Here is a 21,039-nt window from a genome sequence, read left to right as displayed (position 1 = left end):
AATATGATTAGCTTGATAGTAGTGGAGTAGTAGTTACACACCGTGGCCACCAGAGGGCAGACATATTCATGATTAGAAATACACTTATATTATTTTCATGTCTGCTGAGGTACACCTCTAACAGAAAACTGACAAACAATGAAAAACCATTATTTTTAAATATTGATTTTTTTTTTGTATTTAAAACCTGCAATTTTCCATTTCTAAACTTTGCAAAACTTTTTTCTTCTTCTTCTTCTTCTTCTTCTTCTTCTTCTTCTTCTTCTTCTTCTTCTTCTTCTTCTTATCATTATTATTATTACATGTCAATACATTTAAAAATGTATGATATTGAATTTGTTCACTAGAATATTTAGTAGCTTTACTTGCCATGATTTATAATCACGATTATACACTGTCAAAATGAGTAACTACATCAATTTCAAACGTTTTAGTTTGAATGTAACAGCCGGAAGTAGTACTACCGTTAATGTAGTTAGCTTGATGTTGGTGGTGTGCCGTTATAGTTACTCGCTGTAGCCACTAGAGGGCATAAATATTGAAAATATTGCATACATTCATAATTATATATATAAACTTTACGTCGGTAAATGTTAGAAAACAGTTATTAAAACAACTAATTACCGTTAACGTTATTACAAATACCGTTGTATTTGATACCGTATTAAACAGTGCTTGTTACCATATATTTAAGTAGGGTCCTGCAGTTCTTCATTGTGACCACTAGAAGGCAGCAAACACATCATTCTTGGGTCAGCTGTCAAGTCCATGTCATACTTTTTATGAAAACTTCCTGTGATTTTTCAAAATAACACTACCAGCGTAGTGCTGTAGAGGGAGCGTCTGAGCACCTGCTTTGCGTGAAACTCATTGGAAGAGTAAGGCGAAGAAGAAGAAGGAAGACGACACCGACGAAGAAGAAGAAGTAAACCCGCGATAAGCAAACGTTATGTTATTTTCATAACAGAAGAATGATATGAGCAACTATTATCTTATTCACATTAGCTAGTTTGTTGTTACTGAAGAAAGTGTAAGAAAATGGAGGAAACTGTGATGGAATCGGACTCGGCCGAAATTTCCGAACCACAACACGGGATCGCTGATGCTTGGGAAACTGTCACAGCAGCTCTGGTGAGTGGGGTTTATCGCCTGACTCGTGTGGCCAAAAGACCCAGAAGGCAACATGGAGGGGACCGATGCTGCCGAACCACATTCAAATATCTAACGATATAATATTTTCTTGCTCGTGGCTGTGGCTAACACCCAGTGGGACATGGCATGTTCGGTTAAATTCGGCACATCTGTGTCTCCGTCTCTCTCTTTCTTTTTTGTCTCTGGTTGTGTAAATTCTGTCAGTGCTCTGCTCTACTGGCTGTTTGCCTCTGTCTTTGCAAAAACCAACGTCAACTAACTTGCTATTAATGTTTAATATCATAATTTTAATGAAAGAGGTTTTCCTCCTGTTTCCAGATTTACATCATCACATTGCTCACTGAAGCTCAAACACCCAACTAAAGTAAAAGGAAAAAAACATTTTTGACTAGAAGTGGCTTTTACAGTAACTGCTCTGATGAAAGCTTTGGCCAAGGCCTAGATACTGTAAGTGCAAGTTCAACACAAAACCTGACTCAAGAGATTCAGAGTTAGTACACAGCCTCATCTGTGTTTGGTCCATTTCCAGGTGTCTCCTGGCTTCTCAGTGACGGAGCAGAGCCTCTCGAACTCCCTGGCCCTGCTGTGTGGTCAGGGTCTGGGACAGCTGGTGGGCGGCTGGCTGCTGGAGACTCTGCAGATGCGTCTGTCCTCCTCCGTGGTTCCCGAGTTCTGGTCCGGACTCAAACAGCCAGAGAATGACCTGGAGGAGAGAGGCAGGGCCTGGGTTCTCCTCGCCACCTTCCGGACTCTGTTGGACCGACTGGAGCCGTTCCTGGGCAAGTAGAAAAACTATGACTGGATAAGTTGACAGTAAATCACAGGTTTTCTCTGTTTATGTCAGGGGTGCAACAGCATTCAAACAACCCCTCTTCCTCCTCCTAGGTGGTTTGGAGCGGCTGGGGATGTGGCAGGACGAGGGCCGGGGCGGTCTCTGTGGCCCGGGGCCCAGGGGCCTTCAGGAGCGGGCCTTCACCATCATCAGGGCCCTCCTCCTCTTCTCCCCCTCCCCTGTTCTCCAGGAGCGAGTGCTAGAGTTTTACAGCAGGACCTTCTCTGTCTATATGAACCAGGAGGGGGAGGCGGAGGACGGGGCGGAGGCTACTGACAGCCCAGAGGGAGGGGTCTGCCCAGGCTGTGGGGTTCCAGCACAGCAGTGCTGGTGTCAGGAGGCCCTGGAGCAACTACAGGAGCTCAGCCACATACTGTGAGTGGACTCAGGAAGGGGGACAGTAAAGATCATTTATGCATAAATAACACACAGCTGATCATTTCCAAACAACTTTTACTTTTTTTTTTTAACCAACGCACACAGTCTGTAGTAGTATTTTAAATTCATAACTTGTGTCATATTTATAATATAGTGCTTTTCTTTTGTCAACACCCTCTGCTGCACTAATCAATAATTTTATAATATGAAATGTTGTGCTCTGTGGTACAAACCCACATAGAGTTACCTCTTAGAGTTTCCCTTCAGCCTTTTAGCCTCTTTTAGCTCCTAGTTTTGGTTTTACAGAACATTTTCTGTACAGTTCAGTCTCAGTGTTTCCAGCAGCAGCTGTTTACATGAATCACACTGATAAAGCCACTGATAAAGTCCATGACCTGCTCAGCAGCAAACAGCAGACAGACGGTCAATTCAACTAAACAAGTTTAAAAATAAATCTGCAAATGGCCACCAAAACAGACAACCACATACTGCAATACATTACAGATTAACTCAAATCAGGGTAAAGTAATCTTAGATTCAGTTAGAAATTAGGTGTTTTTCAAATGCAGCCCAGCCCACATCAGATCCCACTTTGTTCCAGTTTACATTCGGAATTTTTGCACTTGAAACGTGAAGCAGCTGATGCAGTCAAAACTAAATTAAAGTAAATTCTCAAGGTTGTTTCACAAAGTGCTTCTCCTTTCCTTGAAGCAAACAACAATGACAAACAGACAGTTTAGGAACTACATTCCCACAATATAATTTTCAAAATCCATGACACTACACAAAGCTTCCTAAAGTAAAACATGTTTCCTCTTTGTTATCTTGGGAAAAACAGGATGCAATAAATCTGAAATTCGTCCAGTATGTTTGGTTTGAAGCCGGTATTGAAACAGTACATGATGTATTGGACATTATTTATTTTTTATTTTTTCATTTTGTAGTTCAAAACTCCAGCTGCTGGAGTGGGTCAGCTCCGAGGCCGTCACCTCCATCCTCCACAAGCTCATCGAGCAGCGAATGGAGCAGCACTGCAGGGGCGAGTACGAGTGCTCCTTCCTGCTGGAGTTCCAGGAGGTAAAACAAGATGATCAGTGAATGTTAATCATGAAGTTTTTTATCAGGACAAGCCTCTTCGTTAGCCGTTAGCTGGTAGCTAATAGGTGGTGGTAAGGTTGATTTTTCCTTTTTGTTTTTGTGTGAGCAGTGGCTGGAGCTGGTGCTGGGCTGGTTAAGCAAAGTGTTTGCAAGTGAGGCGGACACAGAGGGTCCGGTACCTGCTCCCAGCATTCCTAGTGCACCCAGCACACCCAGTGCTCCCAGCATCCAGGCTGGCCAGCCCACCAGCCCCATCCTGAAGCAGTGGAGATGCCACATGCACCAGTTCTTCTGCAGGATCTACGTCAACATGAGGATCGAAGAGCTCTTCAGCATCATCAGAGGTGAGAGAGAAAACAGCATGTTACTGGTTGTGTTGGTTACGTCCCAGCATGTCTTCAAAGTCAGTCAGTCATGCTTTTAATCAGAATTGAACTGGAATGGTAAATACGTTTGGTTTCTTTAAGTGACCAAAGATTTTTTGCACAAACAGGATTTTTTAAAAATGAAAGTCCAGAGATGATTGGTCAGTTTATGAAGGTTTTTTCAGGCTAACAGTTTCCACCTGCTCCAAGTCTTTGTGCTAAGCTAGGCTAAATACGTCCTGGACTTATCTGTATCCTGGACACTCAGAGATGAAACTTCTGACTGGGGGAAATACAGATAACAAAAAGATTTGCTCAGATTTCAGTGTCATTTTTAAAGGTTCAAATCTGCCCTGCACTTTCTGTCCCTGTTATGTTCTGTAAATAAATCATACAGTACAAAAACAGCGGAGCCCAGACATCCTCATCGGGTTTCTGTTATCACAGTTTGAGTTTATACTGGAAATGCTCAGTTAGGGGGACTGAAATCAGCTGACTGTGACTTTTCCTGTGTTTATTTCCATGTGTCCTGTCCCTCAGATTTCCCAGAATCCAAAGCTGCCATTGAGGATCTGAAGTTCTGTCTGGAAAGAACCAATCAGAGACAGCAGCTCCTCACCTCATTAAAATCTGCTTTTGAGAGTCGTCTTCTGCACCCAGGTTAGTGAGCAGCGTAAGATACTGTAATGTGATGGTTTTGGAGCTTTCATGATATCTGTATGATATATATAGTATAGTATGTGCAGTGATTAGACAGCAGAACCAGAAGCTATTTGAAAATCAGTTCAGATTTATATTGAGCCTCTGTGTCTGTTGCACCTTCCGTCCATAGGCGTTCACACGTCTGATATCCTCACGGTTTACATCTCGGCCATCAAGGCCCTCAGAGAGCTGGACCCCTCCATGGTCATCCTGCAGGTCGCCTGCCAACCAATCCGCAAATACCTCAGGTGAGTCACTTTATACTCATGTCGGTTCTTTTCTTACATTAAATATGTAAAATATTCAATTGTAATCTTGCTTGGTATGAAGTGTAATCATTGGTGGTTGATATCTTTGATCTCTCTCACCTTCATCCTCATCAGCTGGTCACAAACGTAATGTAAACATAGTGTTTTCTTAATGAAGATTGGAAATAAAAACCTCCTTAATCCTAATGGGAGATTATAAAGATCTTTACACCTTCAAACTAGAATTTATCACCTCATGATTGTTTCCTTCACCAACCAGTCGAGTTGCAGAAAATATGGTCACAATCTCCCGTTCCTGAGTTGCAGTGTTGAATAATAACTAGACGTGTTTTTGCAGAACATTATGCCGTCACAGTGAAGTTGACCTCTGCACCAGTGACAGAGGCATAGAAATCACAATTTACAGTAAACAACTATTGAAAATTAAATATAAAGCATGAAATTTGAACTAAAACACAAGAACAGATAAATCAAGACAGTTTCTACCTGTATGCTCAAACAGCTGACGTTTAAGTCTCTCTGGTGCGTTCCAGGACACGGGAGGACACGGTGAGGCAGATCGTTGCCGGTCTCACTGGAGACGCTGAGGGCTGCACTGACTTGGCCTCCGAGCTGTCACGAGGAGACCCCGTGACTCTTGAGATGCAGGATAGTGATGAAGAAGGCAACCACCCAGAGGACTGGACCCCAGACCCCACCGACGCCGTGCCAGGTCAGCGAACGCATCATATCTTAATGTACGGTGTTGTTCAATTATCTGAACTTCACTAATATGTCTCCTCTGAACATGTGTCAGACAAAATGGGCTCGAAGCGTCGCTCGTCAGACATCATCAGCCTCCTGGTCAGTATCTACGGCAGCAAGGACATCTTCATAGACGAGTACAGAGCCGTGCTGGCTGACAGACTGCTGCACCAGCTCAACTACAACACCGCCAGGTACATGTGCACAAACAGGCTTCCTCTTCACACCTCGTGATCACCGCTTAGACTTCGATGTGAATGAGCCAGAAATTTGTAATTACAGACAAAGATGAAGTTCGGGTTTTAACTTGATAGATTTTTGTTTTAAAGATCTACAAATTTGAATCAATTCACTTTTGTTTTTTTCATAGACAAGGGTGAAACAGGTAGCTAATGACCATGAACGAACTGAACTGACCATCAGCTGCTGGCTGGTCTTCGTTGCCACGTGATGTCATCATCTGATGTCGTTCTATATATTTATTATTTTTACTGTTTTGTCGTCTGTTTGCAGGGAGATTCGTAACGTGGAGCTGCTGAAGCTCAGGTTCGGGGAGTCTCACATGCATTACTGTGAGGTCATGTTGAAGGTAAACACACTCCTGTTTTAGTCACTGCAGTCATTGTTACAGTCCTCTCTGAAATATGCACTGATCTTATAACATTGACTCACAGATATTCAGCTTGTTTTTTTCCACCTGCTGAGTTTTAGTGGAGAACTTTACTCTTATCATAATATATTTGATTATAAACAGAAACTGACTTTCACTGCTGTTTACTAGGGAAGATAAAATAAATTGTTTTAAATTTCAAATCTATAATTTCCCTCCGTGGATAGAGACAGGAAACAATAGCACTGTCTTCTAGATATGTTTAAATAAAAGTAAAACACATTGTCTCCCGTTCCTCTCGTCCAGGACATGGCAGACTCTCGCAGGATCAACAGTAACATCCGAGAGGAGGAGTCGAGGCTGAGCGAGGAGGAGCAGCCCCCACTGTCCCTGTCAGCCATCATCCTGTCCTCCGAGTTCTGGCCTCAGCTGAAGGAGGAGAAGCTGGAGCTGCCCCCGCTCGTCTGCCAGGCCATGGAGGCCTACACACACCGCTACGAGAAACTCAAGGTGGAGTTCACCTGCTGCTTCCTGGTTCTTCTGTGAGGCCAGCGCTGGGGATTTAACGTCTGAGCATCTCAACCCTGTAACATCAGTCTGTCGTCTGCATTTCAGGCCATGAGGACGCTGAGCTGGAAGCCTCACATGGGTTCAGTCACTCTGGATGTGGAGCTGGAGGATCGCACCCTCACCAACCTCAATGTCACTCCCATCCACGCCGCCATCATCCTGCACTTCCAGGAAAAAAGTACGCTCTTTCATTTCATTCTTGACGGGAGTGAAGAGTTGATTTAAAATTCTAATCAAATCTTGAGCTTGATTTGTGCTTCTCAACACTGGCTTCTTCATTCACATAACAATAACATTTTACTAAATTACTAGCCAGGAAGTTGAATTTAAAAGATCAACAGCATTGTCAGATTTCACTCGTCGTAAAGTAGCTAAGTATTTGCTAGTGGAAGATTTGTTTTCAAAGCTCAAGCTATCATCTTGAGGCTAATATTGATTCCTCCTCCTGAATACAGACAAGTTACTGTTGCTTAAATTCGGTGCAGTAGGAAAATATGGCAACAACCACAAATCAGGATATTTTTTAACATTTAAATGCAATTATAAATTAGTTTAGACTGTAGGTAGTTGTAGTCACCCAAGCTTAGAGACACAAGACTTTGCTCACCACAAATTCCTACACTAATCACATCAGCAGAAGTAGGGATGCACCGATCCGAGAACACTGGATCCTTCCCCGATTTTGACTTCTTAAAGCAGATCAGGTATCAGCCATGACATGATGGATCCACATCATATTCACTTTGTTTGTCAGTGTCATGAATATCTTCAGTGTTTCTTCTGTTTGTCAGCAGGCCTCCAACTCAGGTTTTAGTGCCTGTACTCATGTTGCTAAATATAAAACTGATATATAAATCTGATGAGGACGAGTCCCACACAGCAAACAGTCGAAGTTTGAGCTGAGGTTCTGGAAAGTTGACATAAAAACGTTTGTCGTCCATCAGGTTCTTGGACACTGGAGGAGCTGAGCATGAAGCTGGGCGCCCCGAAGGAGCTGGTGCACAGGAAGCTCGCTCTGTGGCAGCAGCATGGCGTGCTGAGGGAGGAGGCGGGAGGGCGCTACTACGTGGTGGAGACCGGTTCATCCAAAGAGAAGATGGAGAGAGGCGTGATGCTGATCGACAGCGACGAGGAGAGAGACTCCAACACCACCACCCAGTCTGAGCAGAGGGAGGAGAAGCTGCAGGTGCTCACACACACACACACACACACACTCACACACACTCACACACACTCAAACGTACAACAACAGTTAACAGGATGAAAAGTGAATGCATTGCCAAGAAGCCTCTGAAAACACTCAGTCTCTGTCTCTGCAGCTGTTCTGGGCCTACATCCAGGCCATGCTGACCAACCTCGACACGATGACGCTGGAACGAATCCACTCTATGCTCCGGATGTTCGTCGCCACGGGACCCGTTGTTACGGAGATGGACGTCAACGAGCTGGAGGCCTTCTTGCAGAGGAAGGTGAGGGAGCATCAGCTGATGGTCTCTGCAGGCGTCTACAGACTCCCCAAATCCAACTGAGGAAGGAGGAGGCGGGCAAACTGTTTAAGTGTGACACTGCGTTCATGTGCTGTGAGAAATATGAAAATGCTCTTCTGCTCAGCCTTTGGGTGAAAAACTGAAAAACTATTACAGACTGAGATGAACTCTTTCATCACCCACAGGTAAGTATCAGTCAATTTCAGGTTAATCCAACAGAATTTCCACCAGACTGTCGAACTGGATTTGCCAATGATATGAATGCAGCATAATTTTATGAAGGCTATTCCTCTGAAAAGTTTGGTTTTTCAAAATAAAAGCCCATCCACCCTCTTATGGATCTGTCCAGACAGTGTTAATGCTGCTAAGTTGTGCATGTTATTGGTGTTGAACACTGATGTAACAGACTGATGTATGATTATAAAAGCTCTTTAATATCTTGTGTTTCTTTGACGGCAGCCTTTTTTTTGTTTTTGCTGACAACTCATTACAGTTTTTCACTGAGCTGCACAAGCACCATGTGACAGGTTTCCAGTTTTGAGGATATTATACTGTTTTTTTCTGCAGTGGTTAGAAACATTTACTTCTCTGATTTAAGATTTTGTAATTAAAATACTCCATACGTAAGATTGTCACTGCAGAACTTTGATGTGTAATGGAATATTTCTACACTGAGGTCCTGCAGCTTTTACTTAAAGGATCTTAGTCTTCTTCTACCACTGTTTTTACTTTTTTGACAGTGGAGACAGACAGGAAGTACGGGGAGAGAAAGTAGAGGAGTGACATGCAGTAAAAAAATCCATTCAGCTGGGAGTTGAACTGGGGATCTTACTGCTCAGGGTTTTTTGCGCCCATGTGGTATGCACCCAAACCACTCGCCCCCGTTTTAATTTCTTGGAAGCATAGTTGAATTTCAATATATCAGCGTAATCGGGAAGGGAAAAAAACTAAATTTTTATTGGGTCAGAGTTTTGTTTCTTAAAAGACAATGTAATCTATTCAATATCATTCACCAGTTTGCGATCAACAGCCCATCTTTTAACTGTCGAGAGACATCAGAGTAGTCTGGATGATTTTCTAGTAATAGGTGCCCAAGTTAGTTTAATGTGTTAAACTCTGCTGCAGGTTGATCATCTTCATAAAGAAAATCTTTGAATTTTACATTAATTATTGTTCCAGCTGACGCACTGGTCTGTGTGGGGGGATGTTTTTGATACAAACAGAAAGTCTGGATTTATTGCTTTATTTGGATTTGGACACATTTGCTAGGCAACAGAGATTTACATTTAAAAAAAACAACAAACGAATGACGAACATTTTGGGCTTGTATTTGTCTCAAGGTTACACATACTGTTGTCTTAGATTACTGGCCTCATTTGAGTGAAACAAGGCATACACATACATTGGACTGCACTCGTCACACTGTTAGTGTGTCAAAGTTACGATTTAATAACAACTGCAACCAGTTCCCTTTCAGTGGTAAAATACTTGTTCTGTATTAAGAAAAACAAAAAGACGTCGGCACATACCAGTAGTTCACTAGAGCTAAGTTAAAGGACCAGACCAGTGTTGTTCTATGTGTTAGCTATTTTACTACAGTTACATACACTTCACATCTCACCACCATACTTCAAAGCAGATTGTAGTGTTTTTGATTTATGAATTTATCAACTTTACAGGAAGCAGTTTTTCTGTTTGTTTCACTACATGAAAATCAACTCCCAGAGACTTGAAACTATTGAGTTGGTTACAACATGCCTGCTCTGACTGTTTCAGTTATCTTATTTCTTTTACAGAAGTCTCACTTTAGCATAATCTTCTGTGATGCAGTGTTTCAAGCCAAATGTCATGTCAAAGCTAAAACTGGAAGGTTAAAGTCATTTTTCAAGCAAAATGCCAAACATGTTATGATTCTAGCTTCTCGTTGTCTTATTTAATAGTAGACTGAATATCTTTCTGGCTCGGACTTTCAGTCAAACAAAATAAGCTATTTGATGGCACCATCTTGGGCGTTAGGAAATTGTAATTGGCCCTTTTTACTATTTCCTGGCATTTCATATTCCAAACAGTCACCAGATTAATAGATAATAAAAATAATCATTATGTACAGAAGGCGTCCTGACCAGCCAGCTCCTCCATCCTCAGGCTTCAAAAATCTAAACCACTACAACATGCTTTTAAATTTGACTTGTAAGACATGGGCTAAAAAAACTTTTTTTTAAAAAACATCAGAATGGTCCTTTAACTCCTGTAAACTCCAAACTGCTACATATTGTCAGTGCTGACAGACTGAATCCCTCAGCCTCAGTTACTTTAACAACCTGTAGACTGTTGTGTTGTAACTTGGCGTCGTAAAGAGTGAACCGCACAGTTTCTGACTTTTTTTTATCTGCAGTTTGAAACACACAACACTTATCTCCTAAGGCACAGTTTTCCCAATCTTCTTTGCTTTTTGTGTTAAGCGATGAGCGTCGAGTGGCTTTGGTGTCCGTCTGTGTCTCAGCAGCATTTCTTCCCTCTCTTCCTGCGGTCTCTGTCTCTCTGGGCATTGATGTTGACTGTGTCCTTCTCCCGCTCTCGTTCCCTCTCGGCTCTGTTCTGGCTCTGCTTCTTGGCCCGGAGCACCATGCGGGTGAAGGCCATGAACATCTGAACAGAGGAACAACAAAACAGACTGAACCTTTACAGCTAATAAAATTGTTCTTTGGACACCTGAGGTTTGCATCCTTAAAAAGGAATATGGAGAAAACATGAGTATGTAGTTATAGATATAAATGCACCGATAACATTGCCCTGCTTGACACAAGTATGTATATAAAAACTGTTAAATGCAGTTTTAAGTAAAAAATTCTAAATATTAATTTTAAAAAATCAGTGTAAATATTGTAATATAAAGGAAGCCACTGCACGCAGGACATCTTGGAGTTACCTCTTCAACGTTTATGTTCTCCTTGGCGCTGGTCTCAAACACCCGAACACCCACCGACTCCCCAAAACGCACAGCATCCTGGGTATCCACCTGTTTCCTGGCAGGGTCATCGTTCTTGTTTCCCACTGAGAAAGAGAGCAGGAACTTTATCTCTGCACTTAAAAGACTACTGTACCTTTCTTCTGTGAAAACACTGTTTATGTTAATGGATGGTACTATTTCAACATTTATTATTTTCACCAAATTGCATGAAGAGACAAAAACCAACAATGAATTTATTCCACCACATTTTTTTTTTAATTAAAAAGGTCCCATCATGTATAAAAGGTAGCTGTCCATGTGTTTGTGATTATAAAGCAGGTCTAGGTCTATATTAAGAAAATGAGCCTTAAAACGAGCCGTCAGGACTTCTGTAACTTTGTGATGTCACAACAAAGCAGTCACCAACCTTGCAGCAATTGATTTCTCTGAGTGTTGACCTAAAATCTGATTTTTTTTTTTTTTTTAATTAGATCACTCAGAAAACAGTCAGCCAATCAGAAGAGAGGCTCAGAGCCTGTCTTCTTTTTGGTTCTTAAAACCACAAATATATCTCCATATGGATCAACACTTCAAATAAAATACCAGAAAAATGTAAAATATGGGACCTTTCAAATACATATATTGAACTTCCTGTTTTTGTTTTTTTTTTTTTTAGAATCTCACATTTTAAACTTCTACAGAACACACAGAAGGAACCTTCTAGTTTTGGTTCCTGGGTCATGAAGTCCGAGCTCCCAAAGCTGCTCTTTGAGTGAGCTGCTGCACAGGGCAACACACTGTCCCACCAATAAATGTGAGAATGTTTAACAGCATTTCACCATGCAAGTAACATGAAATTATGATTCTTTCAAACTCTCATTAACACTGTTGACTCACCTAAGATCTTGCAGACGGTGTCACAGTTCTGGGAGATTTCATTTAACCACCTCTTAACATTGACAAACGACTCTGGATTCGTCACATCGTAAACAATAATGACACCGTGGGTGTTTCTGTAGTATCTGGAAAAGGAAAGATGAAGCAGAATGAATTGGGTGATGAACCACCAGGTTAAAATCAAAGTGAGGAAAACTCCTGAACATAAAACCAGTTTTGGTCTGGAGATGATTACGTTGATGTGATGGTTCTGAATCTCTCCTGCCCCGCCGTGTCCCAGATCTGCAGCTTCACCCGCTCTCCTTCGATGTCGACTGTTCGGATCTTAAAGTCAACACCGATAGTGGTGATGTAGCTGCCTGCAGGAGAGCAGCGAATCATCAGAGAGCAGCACACACTGTGCAATATGTGAGGCACATTACCTCCATGCATCAGTCTTTGTCTCATGACAAATACAGCAGATACGAGTTTCAACATTTCCATCAGAATTTGTTTTTTGTCTGTTTTCTTTTGTCTCACCTACATTTTTTGTCACATTGAATTTGTCTGTGTGTTATGTAATCGGTTAGGAAACGGACCGATTACAAACATGGTACAGTAACACTATAATAGGGATGGGGGCTCTGTTGGAGTAGGACAGAGGGGGAGGGGACATGTTGTCTTTGTTCAACTGCATCAGTGATTTATTACATTCTGTATGACTTTAAATACCAAAAAAAAAAGACCTGGACATTTGTCTAAGACGAGGGCCACTCATACTCCAAACCATTCAATACACGGATTAATATCCATGTTCAAATAGCTGCAACACGTGTAGATTTATTACTTAGCCTGTGTTTTAACACCACTGTAGTGTGTGGAGCTGTGGCGCAGCCACTCCAGTGTGTGGTTGGTAGAAAAATTATAATTTACACAGTGCTCTTTGCTCCCTAATGACTTTTATTCTCTGTTTCAGTCAGTCAGATCTTTTGTCTGATTGTTTATTTGTTTTGTGTTCCAGTTGTTTTCACCTGTGGCTGATGGTCACTCAGATTACCATTGTTTTGACATATGTATATTATTTTTATAGTGTGATGTATAACCCACCTAATGAACAGGTTTTTGGATGCTTTTCCTCCAAATGAAATATTAAGCCACAACATCAAAGATTTTTCATTCATAATGGATTATATATGTTGACACCGTGTTATAAAATTAACTGAATGTGTCAAATCATCTGTGCTTGAGGAAATTACATTTATGATGCTGATGGTTCCAGGACTGTTGGAGTATGTATGAACTTACTGACTGAGATCTACCTCATTCTCCTATAGTGGTCTGCAGGGCCTGTGGGTGGAAATGTTTTCATCCAAATTGGGGATTACATCCAATCGATATCTTTGAAGAGGGCTGTTCTAAATAAAAAGTTCCATGTTCTACATGTCCACCCATCCCCCAACATTTGTCCAAAAACCTGCTTCCTCTGGAGCTCCTGACAGGTTAGAACAGCTCTGATAAACCCTGGAGATATGATGACTTGTCTTGATAAAATGCTTTTACATGTCTGGTTTTCTAACACGGGGAAGCTTGATAAATGTGAGTCCTGGTATTACTTTCATGTGACTTAGATTTGTGGTAACTCACCAGAGAAGGAATTGTCTGCAAAGCGGAGCAGAAGGCTGCTTTTCCCCACATCTGAGAGACAAACAGAAACCAGAGGGACAGGATTAACAATAACTGTGACCATTCAGGCAAACCAGTTATGTCTAAAGTTTACTCTCAGAATGACAAGACCATCCCATCCTGACTGACAGCTTCCTTCCAGTAATGTCATAAACTAAATACGTAGGTTAGGGTAACAGAAGTGAAACTAAGCATGAACTAAGGGCAGGTTGGACTCATACTGAAAATGTGTGATAAAAAAGTGGCTGAAATCCTGAGAAAACCTGAATAAGGTGCTGAAAACAGCCCTGAGAGAACCAGTGGCAATTTGTTAGAAAGAGATTTGACAAAAACCAGAATGAAGCAGGAGCAGAATGGGAAGTCACATAATTACTAACACTAGGTTACGCTCAACAACAAAATTGTCTCGCTAAGAAATTGTAGTAATTGAGGATGAAGATATTCAACTTTCTTTACAATAAAGTGGCAAAAGAATAAATGTCTGCAGGCAAAGAGGAAAACATGTCACGATGATCCATCACAATACTCAGGATTTGTTCCACATCACTATAGAGTCCGAGAAGTGACAAATGTCACTAACAGGCTGCCTGACCAGTCAGAGCATTTTTGAATCCATTAATAAACAATTCAAACAGTTTGTTTAAATAATGCCAGTCAAGCCAGATCACAGAAAACCAGAAACAAACTGTTGTAGCTTCTGACTATCTGTCCTCAAACAACACTAAAACCTACAGAAAATGTGTCCTCATTCAAAAGTGAAACAGACTAACTCTAAAGATAAAACCTCCTCCCTCCATGAAACCAGGAATCATTAGGAAACGTTACAGGAAAAACTGTTCAGGGAATTGTTCCAGTGTAGGAACATAAATCCCTGATGATAATATCACTGGGAATCCACCTTGTACATAAATAAATCCTCATAGGTCAAATGTAAAACAAGAACAGAGAACCAGCTCTGAACTGAAAACATTTCAAAATGTATGTGAGGTGTAAATCTGTAGGATAAAAAAGGACTCCCTCCCATAAAATCTCCCTGAAACCATCTCCTCAGAGGTGAATTTTTGGGGCCACTGAGCTTTCACCAGTACCACTAGTTACTGGCTGTTACAACATGTGTAGTGTTTACAATATGGTGGACTGGAGCAAGTGCTCACAAGTGTATGACTCCCCAGCAGTTATACAATGAAATCTAATCACTGCACAAAAATAATTTCCTGCAGGGAGGAAGGTGATCTACAATGACTCAGCATTTCCTGCAGCGGGTCTAAAAACAGATTTTTTTTTTAATGCCCCCAGTCACAATCATAATCAGCTTTATCATAAGAACAAGTGGGGAAAAAACAGATGTTCTGTGACTTCTTACTCTCCAACAACGACAAGAGTCTGAGCCAGAATTTGATCGGCAACAATAATAGGTTAGGAATTGATAAAATAAAACAATTCCCAAAAGCAGTGTTTATGTTTGATACCAAAGCTCTGAGGCCTGTTTCAATATTCCACAACAGTGATGTCTGAACTGCTCTGAAGATCGAGCAGTTTGAAACTTAAAACAAAACACGACTGATGAAACTGCTTTATTTTGACAGTGTGATTCAGTCTGTGGTTTTCCATGTCAGAACTTGTGACCTTGATCCTAATGAACTTCTTTTAAACTCTGATAAATATTTTTGGGTGTTATTCGGGCTTTAAAGCAGAGAATGAGAGAAATGCCAAGTTTTTCATAATGATGCAGAATTTTTTTTTTTTAAGTCCAGGTTCAGGTCAACACAAGCGCAGGCACATGAAGGTCACAATTCCTGACATTCATTCATCATTATGGTGGTACAACAGACTACTGTTTAATGTGGAATAATCAGCTGTAGGTAATGTGCTGAGGAATCCTCAGAAAGCTTCATTTTGCCATCATCAGAAAACAGGCTCCTCTGTCAGAGCACACGTCCACTCCCTGCATGCCCTCTCTCACATGAACATCTATAAGTTACTAACTTCAGCCCTCTTGATAAAAAATGTGGAGGTATCTGAAAAAATACCATCAATCTGAAATATCTAATTCACTTAAACCTCACTGAACCTGTGGTTCCCATACTGCAGAGTCACACATGACCAGAGGGAACGTGGAGTAACACTTAAGTTAAATAGACCATTGTCACAGTCAAACACAGATAAAACTAATAACATGATTAATTGCTGAATTGCACTGCAAAAACTACTGGAACAAAGTTAATGTTGTTCGTTCCATCTGTGTGCTTCCCGTTGTCTGCACACTAACAACTAATGAGGACCATGCTTTAAAAGAATCATGCAGTTCATCTTCTTGATGATGTTATTTCAATGAAAATCTACTTGGTTCCTTTTGTTACTCGCTTCCTCAGTTAACCAGCTGATACAAATCTTGTAGACTTTGGGAATCACTGACTTATATTCACTTGCATATAGCCTATTAATGCCATTTGTCTCCTCTGGGACTCCTCTGCTAAACAACCTGCTTTGTTAACAACTCAAAATGCACTAACTGGAGTCTCCAATGATGAGCAGTTTAAAGAGATGATTGTAGTCTTTCCCCGCCATCTGGATTGGCCTCTTACTGTATTTCCAAGTAAAATCAGTTTCATAGGAGGAGGTGATTCCCTATTCTTCCCAGTGTTGTTTGTTTGTTCCACCTCCCAATGCTACGAGCTCAAAGTAGAGCTAGAGTTTGTCCAAAAATCACAGGCGTTCCCCTGCCGATAAGAGAACATTTCCAGTTGAATTTCTCCACTTTTCAGTTTTGATTTATCCTTAAAGTTCAAATGTTCACATCATTCTCTTTGGTTTCAAAGTGAAACCACAGCAGCCAGCAGAGTATGGAACATTTCTCGAGAGCTGTGCATTTATGATTCATGCTTGACGGCTAAGACTGGTCGCATGGCTCCACCTTAGTTCCAGTTCCACCCAATGAAACTCATTCAGGGTATTTCCAACTTGTGACGACTTATCGATTTTGACATCCACAGTTCTGTCAGTGCAGTGCGGACACTCCCTCCTGTCTCCTTTGGATGCAGTCCAACATTGAACGTAACGTCTTCACAGAGGTCTACGCATTTAAACACTGATAGTCACTCATCTAAAGCTCCGTGATAGAGGGGTGACATTCTGTGGTTGTTGCTCTGACAGCCAAATGGACGGGTTACTTGACAACTGATGGTAAATCCAGTTATTTCTCACTCATTAACTCCATCCCTTATTTAAAATAAGTGAGAAACTAAGATGTTCCTCTTTTCACAGCATTCAGTGGTTACATCTGCTGAGGTTCCTTTCAGTTGATCCCTTAATTTCGCTTCAGTTCCTCTGGTCGTTGGGTAAAATGTCAACCATTCCCTGTTTCATTACAAGAGAATGGTCTCACTTCTCTCTTCACCAGCCCAGGTTTAATGGGTGCTAAACAAGAAAAGAGACAAAAGTAATATAAGGTTAGACCAAATAACATCAATCAAGCAGCTCACCACAGTTCATTTTTGATTACTGTTTGCAGTGTGTGCCCCTCCTTACCTCCCTCCCTGTTCTTCAAACAACAGCTGAGTCACTAAATATAACTTCCTCATCCTGCTTTATCCACCCCCATCCTATAACTTAGCTGGGTAAGCTAGGAAGCAACAACACAGGCTCCTTGACTGACAGAGTGAAGCTGAGCTAAATTGGGGAAGTAGAGCTAGGCTAGCTAACAATTTTCCATGAAAACAGGAAAGGCTGCCTGTGAAAGTATTTAATGGGACGTTGCTAATGCGAGCAAATCTAGACCCAGTACGCGATGGTTTGCGAGCAGAGCCGGCCACGAATCCCCGCTTAAAAACTTTACATTAATGATTCTTTGCATATTAGCAAAGGTTATCACATTGTCCAATACAATTACAGCTCTTGTTCACTCTTTCATTGATCACCCTTCAATTCGGCCCACACGGACTCCCCCAAACTGTATTTGTTTTAATAAAAATATGCAATTTGAGAACGAGTGTTTGCCGGTTGGCGAGAGTTTGGCCGTGTGTTCAACTGAGGACACGGAGGACGACGACGACAGCTTTGTGACGTGCAGTAAATAAACACTGAAATTAGCACACAATCAATATTTGATTAATTAAGGTATGAAACCTGCTGTATGAGAAGAAAAAAAAAACCTTGAGTCATTTAATATGAGGTTAGAGCACTTGCCCATAGACGAGCTGATTTTTGCAAAGATTTTGAACGTAGTTTGGCGTAAAATTCCCTTCCGTCAGCACAGGTCCACAGCGGGACATCCACGACAGTACTGGTACAACGGAAGGTTGACATGAAACTGATGTCTAAATTTTGTAATGTCTAAAAGGAACAGCGGTAATCGGAATATGTTTCATTAACTTGGTTGCAGTTGCGCCGTTGAAGCAAGGAGGCTAATGTGTGAACAGCTCACCTTGTCCGATACGTTCTTGGTTTGGGAGAACTAAGCCAAACTTCCCATGGAAATCTATTACTTTTCGGAAAAACATATTAATGATGCTACATCTTAGCCTGAATTACTCGTGAAGACATAACAATAACGTCTTGAAAGGCGTTCTTCAATTCGGCACACATCAAATCACGTCATACTCAATCGTTAAACCATAATTTCTTCCAACGGTCACGTAAGTCTCAGCTGCCACAACATTTGCCGTAGGAGGTAATCCACGAGAGCTATGAAACAGCAAATTAAATACTATTTTCTTCGCGTTAAGCGCCAACTACTTCAACCGGAGCAACAAAGAAGCCTAAAATAACCCATACAAAACCGCTTATGTGTGTTTTTTAGGATGGGCAGTGGTGTTGATAAGCAAGAAAACGCTGCAACTTCCAGGATCTTTTATCCAGTCTGGAGTGACGGTCTCTGGGCCTGACCCTGGCCTGCCACTGACTCGTACTCAACACCCAAGACGTCAGAAAACTTCTCTCCTTGGAAAAACTTTGAACGACCCTGATTATAAAAACTTACTGTGGTCGTCTGGTGTACTTTGTGCTCGTTTGGTGGGTCATGTTGACAGATATGCGGTAGACGTTGTTTTCGTTCCGGTGAGGTCCGCTGGATCACCGCTCCGGTCGGAATGTCTCCCCGCCGACCACACCTGACTGTGTGCAGCTGATGACCCACTCTCATCATCTGGTGCTGCGTTCAAGTCATGTGGGAAAACCCCAGATTCTGTGCAACAGCCCTGTCCCAACTCACGGTGTATTACTAAACCTCTTATTTAATCAACTGAATTTAGTTCAAATGACACAACATTAACAAAAATAAAGGATACAACACAAAAAAGGACACAAGGTACACTGATAATTAGAAATAAAAATGGTTGATAAAAGAGTATTCAGTGTACACAGTTTTTATCCCTATAGTGTTTTAAAATTAGGTTTCATCTCATTCTTGAATTCAATTTGAACAAATGTCCGCATTTATAGAAGGGAATGTCATAAAGGGCTGATTAAGCCTCTGCCATGGTAAACACAGTCAGTGCAAACATCAACTCTGACAAATTAGTGAACAAAATCCAAACCATCTCTTATTAAGCGTAGTTAATTTCCACTAAAACTGTAAGTTAAAAATATCCTGCAGTTATCTTACACTAATACCTGGTTGTGTTTTAGGGTTTGCACAGTCAATTTATATCAACAATTGTCAAGCTTGAACTAAAATTTGCTAAAATACTGCATCCAAATCTGACTTAGTAATGAGACTTTTGTGAAACGAAACTACCAGTAAAGACACATGTAACACTGATGTCGCCATCCCAGTTTCATTATTGCAACACCAGCAGGATCTAGTATCCGGTCAGTTATTGTTGAGTCATTGTTCCATTCCACAGCTCGTTTCACCCTCAGCTTAGACAAGTAGTAAAAATGCTAGAAATGCATTAGTAATTCTATCATAATTTCAATTGAAGTAAACTGTTGTAGTAGAAATTTATTCCAAACAAAAGTGTGTAATAATCTACTACTCTGTACAGTGCAGTAACCAACATGTGCTTTATACATCCATTAATATATACATGACAACTCTGTGGACATGGAGAGAAGAATAAACTCAGGCTCCTCGATTTTATGTAATCACAAAATTTTATGCGGATTATCTGTCTGTCTGTAATGCTACAAACATTATACACAGCTCATTTAGAGCAGAAACACCTTTAGACATGATTTATAGGTTATTCTCTTTTGGTCTCTTGAAAATTACTAGAAAAAAAAAAAAAAAAAAAAGATGTCATGCGTTTTTGGCTGCAACACCAAATCAAAATATATGGAAATACTGTGTTTTTCTTGTCATTTCAAGTTATGGTGATGAAGTAATATGTCACCCAGTGCAACAGTGAGGTTCACTGATGTGTTTTTAGTATGGAGCTCTATGGCTCAGAGGAAGAAGATACATGAGGACAATATTCGTTAGCAGGACACATTCACTGTTGGTTTGGCTCTGCACATGGGATTGACGATAGTAGGAAAATATCAGACTTATCCTGTAATTTTGATGGACCACAGCAAAACCAAATTTCACACAAATAAAATGTACAATTGCCTTTTATTATTATTAACCATTTTCAACAAAGAAATTAACCACAATTCAGTTTCTGCTCACATTACATGGAAATCGCATATCTGTTACATGATAATAACCAAAATACAGACAGCTCATATCTACAGGTAGAACGCAATAAACGGTACAAGTACAGAGGAACATTGTTAGAGTTACATTTTACTCAGCTGTGTTTATGTGTGTGAATGTGTACGTTTCTTATTCAGCTCATAAAAATAAATGTACAAGCCAGCCTTGGGTCATCGCTGCTTAAAAAAAACAAACACATTGGTGATTACTGTGTGGTGGCTCAGAACGAAAATGAGTCCCCTGACATTCACAGATGTGTATCTACTGACCGCTGGCTGTGAAGTCCATGTTGTGGCCCAGTTCAAACCAGCCAGAGGCGAACAGAGAAACAACATAGAAGAAGTAGTGAGGCGTCTCTGAGTTGTCAGCTCATTTCCTTCGTCTGCTGGTTGACGAGCGGCTTGGTGACTGCCTGCTGCCGCTCCTACCGGAAGAAAAAATAATAAATCATCATTTCTTAAAGCTTGGGTTAAAACTGTGTTTAAACTGTGTTGCATAAAAAATAAACCTATATTTATATAGATCGTTTCCATAAACACCACAGGTCTGATGCAAAATAAACAGATAAAAGTACATTAGAATGAAGACATCCCACAGCCATCGCAGATGTAAAAACAAAGAAGGTCAAGTCAATTTTAGCAAACTTTGCATGTTACACTGGGGGCTTTGTGTAAGATTTTTACGTA

The 21,039-nt window shown here is 41.0% G+C and overlaps 3 protein-coding genes across 5 annotated transcripts in view; 1 reads left to right on the top strand and 2 right to left on the bottom strand.

The window, feature by feature from the left end:
* The first annotated feature begins 911 nt into the window (after positions 1-911).
* anapc2 (anaphase promoting complex subunit 2) lies at positions 912-8,656 on the top strand. Its single transcript, XM_022747960.1, has 14 exons — positions 912-1,131; positions 1,682-1,931; positions 2,038-2,359; positions 3,307-3,439; positions 3,570-3,804; positions 4,366-4,485; positions 4,658-4,775; positions 5,330-5,508; positions 5,593-5,734; positions 6,054-6,129; positions 6,457-6,660; positions 6,766-6,898; positions 7,665-7,906; positions 8,040-8,656. The coding sequence occupies exons 1-14, from the start codon at positions 1,039-1,041 to the stop codon at positions 8,247-8,249; spliced, it is 2,457 nt and encodes an 818-aa protein (XP_022603681.1). The 5' UTR covers positions 912-1,038; the 3' UTR covers positions 8,250-8,656.
* A 778-nt stretch (positions 8,657-9,434) lies between these two features.
* LOC111223760 (ras-related protein Rab-35-like) lies at positions 9,435-18,849 on the bottom strand. The gene is made up of 7 exons (XM_022748023.1): positions 18,695-18,849; positions 16,230-17,133; positions 13,678-13,728; positions 12,290-12,413; positions 12,055-12,179; positions 11,137-11,261; positions 9,435-10,856 (listed from the first exon to the last, which is right to left on the bottom strand). Exons 2-7 carry the CDS (start codon positions 16,282-16,284, stop codon positions 10,707-10,709), a joined length of 630 nt encoding a protein of 209 aa, XP_022603744.1. The 5' UTR covers positions 16,285-17,133; positions 18,695-18,849; the 3' UTR covers positions 9,435-10,706.
* Positions 18,850-20,250: 1,401 nt separating this feature from the next.
* The window catches only part of LOC111223766 (serine/arginine repetitive matrix protein 2-like), an 11,721-nt gene continuing 10,932 nt past the window's right edge, over positions 20,251-21,039 (bottom strand). For all 3 annotated transcript variants that reach the window (XM_022748028.1, XM_022748030.1, XM_022748029.1), the window contains exon 14: positions 20,251-20,777. In XM_022748028.1, the coding sequence (XP_022603749.1) occupies positions 20,723-20,777 (55 nt within the window). In that variant the 3' untranslated portion in view covers positions 20,251-20,722. The remainder of the gene's footprint in view (positions 20,778-21,039) is intronic.

This window comes from Seriola dumerili, unplaced genomic scaffold (genome assembly GCF_002260705.1).
Source record: "Seriola dumerili isolate Sdu_G_001 unplaced genomic scaffold, Sdu_1.0 BDQW01000113.1, whole genome shotgun sequence".
NCBI lineage: Eukaryota > Metazoa > Chordata > Actinopteri > Carangiformes > Carangidae > Seriola > Seriola dumerili.
The sequence above is the reverse complement of the archived record's forward strand: the minus strand, read 5'-3'. Positions and strand labels throughout refer to the sequence as shown.

Excerpts from the sequence above, each read along its gene's own strand:
- LOC111223760 (XM_022748023.1), bottom strand. The coding sequence starts at position 16,284 with ATGGCGGGGAAAGACTACAATCATCTCTTTAAACTGCTCATCATTGGA. Across the intron at positions 12,414-13,677 it reads TGCAGACAATTCCTTCTCTG|GCAGCTACATCACCACTATC; the intron begins GTGAGTTACCAC and ends GCTCTCCTGCAG. Across the intron at positions 11,262-12,054 it reads CACCGTCTGCAAGATCTTAG|TGGGAAACAAGAACGATGAC; the intron begins GTGAGTCAACAG and ends TCTCTTTCTCAG.
- anapc2 (XM_022747960.1), top strand. The coding sequence starts at position 1,039 with ATGGAGGAAACTGTGATGGAATCGGACTCGGCCGAAATTTCCGAACCA. Across the intron at positions 5,735-6,053 it reads CTCAACTACAACACCGCCAG|GGAGATTCGTAACGTGGAGC; the intron begins GTACATGTGCAC and ends GTCTGTTTGCAG. Across the intron at positions 6,130-6,456 it reads ACTGTGAGGTCATGTTGAAG|GACATGGCAGACTCTCGCAG; the intron begins GTAAACACACTC and ends CCTCTCGTCCAG.